Here is a 4,179-nt window from a genome sequence, read left to right on the forward strand (position 1 = left end):
ATTGTTTTCCTCAAGTGTGCAATATTAACGTATACATTTTTTATTACAATAAATAAGGTGTTGAGTTACAGCAGAACAAATGTCAGTGTTTCCATACTTAAATAGACAAACTTGTGCATCTCTGAGACAATAGATAGCACATAACCAGTTTTTATTATTCTTAGTCTTACTCTTCCAATGGATCACTCTGTCATCTTTTCACAATAAGGACTGCCACAACTTAGTTGGAATAATTAATTTGCCATGCTAGGTTTACAAAATTCAGTATATATATTAAGCCTCCACAAAGGTATTTCTGTTAGCTGACACTAACCAACCAACAAAAGAAAGAATGAAACAAACCTAATAGATGCTGAAGACATTCTGTATGTGGAGATAAATGACATCATACCCTCTTGCATGACCTCCTGCTTGCTGCCATGATTATGCAAACTCAGCACTAGGTGTCCATCAGTACTTATAGAGAGCTGCAGAACTGTGAGCTGCAGCTGAGTTCACATCAACACCCACAGGATGAAGGACACACTCTCACTGATGCTGCTACTCAGCACCATAGCCTGTGAGTGTCTCTGAATATCAAATCCCTTTTCAGATTGGTACTAGAGATGTACTCTGACAATTTGCCTCTTTTCTTTATTCAGCAGCGGTGAAAAGTCAAAGTCTGGAGTCTATTCCCTCCAGTGCAGTACTGAGAAAACCTGGTGACACTCTCAGTCTCTCCTGTAAAGGATCTGGGTTTACTTTTGGGAGTTACAACATGCACTGGATCAGACAGCCTGCTGGGAAAGCACTGGAGTGGATCGGTCGTATCTATACGGATGGTAGTGGCACCAACTATGCCAACAGTGTCCAAGGACGCATTGAAATCACCAGAACCAACCCCAACAGCATGGTGTACCTGAAACTGTCTGGTCTGAGGGCAGAGGACTCTGCTGTGTATTACTGTGCAAGACATACACAGTGACACAAACACTGAGTGGAGATGTACAAAAACATTGTCACTATCTTATAATGAGCAATCATACACATAACCATCAGAGGGCAGTGATGGCCCATAGTAGCATAACAGCTGTTCATTCAGAAACAACAAGTGCCACTAAGGACCTGACATCCTCAAATAACCTTAGAGTGTCAAAATAGTCTCTAACTGTTGCATTACAAACCACAGCATACTGCCTAACTAGCTTCAGTCTGGAAGTAAGCACAGTGCCCATGTATGTGTATTACACTCTTACAACTGAGTTAGAGTGAATAGTTGTTGCCTGCGCCACTCGGCCTCCGGCCTCGTGGCTACGGCCTAACAACACCCGTGGGAATATCCATGACCAACCCCACTCTCACTCGTGCTATATTGCTTAAATAGCCAAAGAAGATGTAGCATTGTTATAAAACCTTTAAAATCTCTAAACAATCACAAGTAGGGCAGTTCATCACAGTTCATCCATTGCAACTGGATTGATGAAAGGTCACTTACACCTGTAGGCTACATTGTATTTGGGAAAAGCAAAAGGTATCAGCATAATGTTATTTATTTATTTATAAACAAAAACATCTCTGTCAGTTCCATGCCGTTTTCAACAGCTATCAAAAACAAGGTCATTTTTGGATGGATGGATTTTTTGTGAATGTTTCTTCTTCTACATAAGATTTCAGTCATCTTTAGTTCATGTGATACTTTATTGTCAATGCACAAATTAAGTAACAGTAGTCTGAAACGTTATTGTTAATGCACAAATTAAGTAACAGTAGTCTGAAACGAAATGCTGTTTTACATCTAACCAGTGGTGCAAATAACTGACATGTCCAAATGGGCCTTGATGAAATGCGTCGCTAGACTGTTCATACACATTTTAATGGGCCAAAGTTGAAGAGCTGTTGTCCGTTATTGTTCGTGCAAATATAGGCTAATTCATGTTCCCTTGCACATTGTGTAACTGAGGTCCATGGCTAGTCTGGCTTTCACCAGACCAAGCTCAATCTTTTAAGAAATCAAAAAATAAATAGCAGGCAGATCAGGCTAGGTTCACCCAGCATAGTCAAATTGTTTAATTTTCCGATTGAGATATCCACGCTCTGGCTATTCTAAATGCATCAGGGAGTTATAAGGTAGGCCTGTTTACAACATAAATTGTCAATAGGCTATGCTGGCGACACAAATAAAATCTCATTTGGAAACCAATGGCTTACGCCTTACAGTATCAAGCGGACTTAAACTGCCATATCGTGGCGAAAAGTTGTAATAAAATTCACGCAGCTCCATGAGTCAAGGAAAGCGCGAATGAAGTAGCCACTTCTAAATGGGACCCACTACACAGTAGCATAAGGTGTGTTGCTAAAGCAGCCATAATGAAATGAAGGTGTCATTGTTTGGATACTTCACACACACATGCTTTTTAATTTCACAGACTACAACTACCAAGCTGGAATCAAAGCACATCATCGATTCCCCTCTCACACCCTGCACGCACTTAAAACAAATAAACAGGCGTCTCAGTCTCACACATGTATAGGCACCGGTGTAACGTTGGTAAATCTTCCATTGCACAGAACGATTTTTGTAGCACGTGCAACAAATGACAGTCGAAAGATACAATTACAGTGCTGCTATCAATTTGCTTGGTATAACCGCATTTATAGTTTTCTACAAATGCAATCAATCAAATTGGCCTCCATCACTCAACCAACGCTAACGGTAACATTACCTAGGTCCTTATTGATATTATAAGATTAACGTACCTGCAGGTAAAACCAAGCATGTCCGATAAACATCCTCAGATTTATTTCGGCTTCAAGAAGAAATGGGAATTACATTTCATGTGAACATCGCCCTATCCTTATTAGGCGTTCTCTGCGGTAAACTACAGTCCTTGTAGGAAGCGTCCATTGTTTTTCCAACCCACTTTTAACTAACAAAATTACGTCTCACTGCAACGATGCGCCATCTAGTGGACAAACAACTACTTATCGCCAATACTGGAAATGCAGCCATGATGATGATGATGAATATTTGGCTTTCTTTCAATACTTTACCTACTGAATTTGTAATTATGCATCGGCCGTTCTAACACCGATAGTATGTGGGTGCCTGTGTGTGTGTGCATGTGTATATGTGTGCACCGCCATCTACAGGCCAATGAGTGTACAGTCACTAAATGTACACATAAACCTTTTTTTAGACCCCCCCATGGATGAAATTCTACGAAACTTGGCATACCCCCAGAGAATGTCAAGTCATTCATACACATAAAATTTGGTGCAGTTCTGAACATCTCAACTGAAGATGAAGATGAAGATGAACTGAAAGACTTACTTTTTTGTTTACTTGAATGTTATGTTTGTCTGTGGACTTAAAATTGGTCAAATATGTCTTGTCTTCACCGTGGGATAGTGAGAAACGTAATTTCGATCTCTTTGTATGTCTGGAACATGTGAAGAAATTGACAATAAAGCTGACTTTGACTTTGACTTTGATAGGGGCGATTAAAGCAGAATAATATTGCATTTTCATTTTTTACCGGGGGGGGGGTGCAAATCACAAATGAGTGATTATGGGCCAGGTTGATGTGGGCCCTTGAGACCAACATACCATAAAAGATTCTTCATCCTCAGTGCCACGGTTCAGGTAGTTATTTAGGAAAAACTGCTTTTTTTTTGCGGTTGGGGGGCCCAGCACAGGAGGGGGGTGGCCCCCGGGGACGAAACAAAATTTTTCCGTAAAAGTCTAGTGGGGCTACATACCCACCAAATTTCATGTGCACGGTGTTTTGGTGTCCCGGTATCGTTGACCAAAAATTCAGGAAGTAGATGACAAAAAAAAAAAAAAAAAAAAAACTTTGACAATCATTATATGACCGCTTCGCTAGCGGCGGTCATAATAATAGTTTTGATACATCTACAATGTAAATAGTCATGAAAATAAACGAAACACATTGAATGAGAAGGTGTGTCCAAACTTTTGGCCTCTAGGCTACTGTATATAATAACATATAGAGAGTAGACTTGCTTTTTCAATGTGTTATTTAGAAACATTAAGCTTAAAGATTTAAAAGCTTAATGGTGTACGGTCAATTAACTAATATAGCATATATTGTACTGCAAATTTGAATATGACCGTCAACTCATTTGAATGTCAGTGTGTGGAGTGGTCTCTCAATTTTTTCCAGAGCTGTATATATATAT

General features: G+C 39.7%; 1 gene segment (V, D, J or C); it reads left to right on the top strand.

The window, feature by feature from the left end:
- Positions 1-493: 493 nt before the first annotated feature.
- LOC125290713 lies at positions 494-1,001 on the top strand. The segment is given in 2 exon segments: positions 494-559; positions 645-1,001. Coding segments are annotated over 2 exon segments (366 nt in total).
- Positions 1,002-4,179: the final 3,178 nt, after the last annotated feature.

The sequence above is a fragment of the Alosa alosa genome, unplaced genomic scaffold (assembly GCF_017589495.1).
Source record: "Alosa alosa isolate M-15738 ecotype Scorff River unplaced genomic scaffold, AALO_Geno_1.1 AALO_1.0_unplaced_812, whole genome shotgun sequence".
NCBI lineage: Eukaryota > Metazoa > Chordata > Actinopteri > Clupeiformes > Clupeidae > Alosa > Alosa alosa.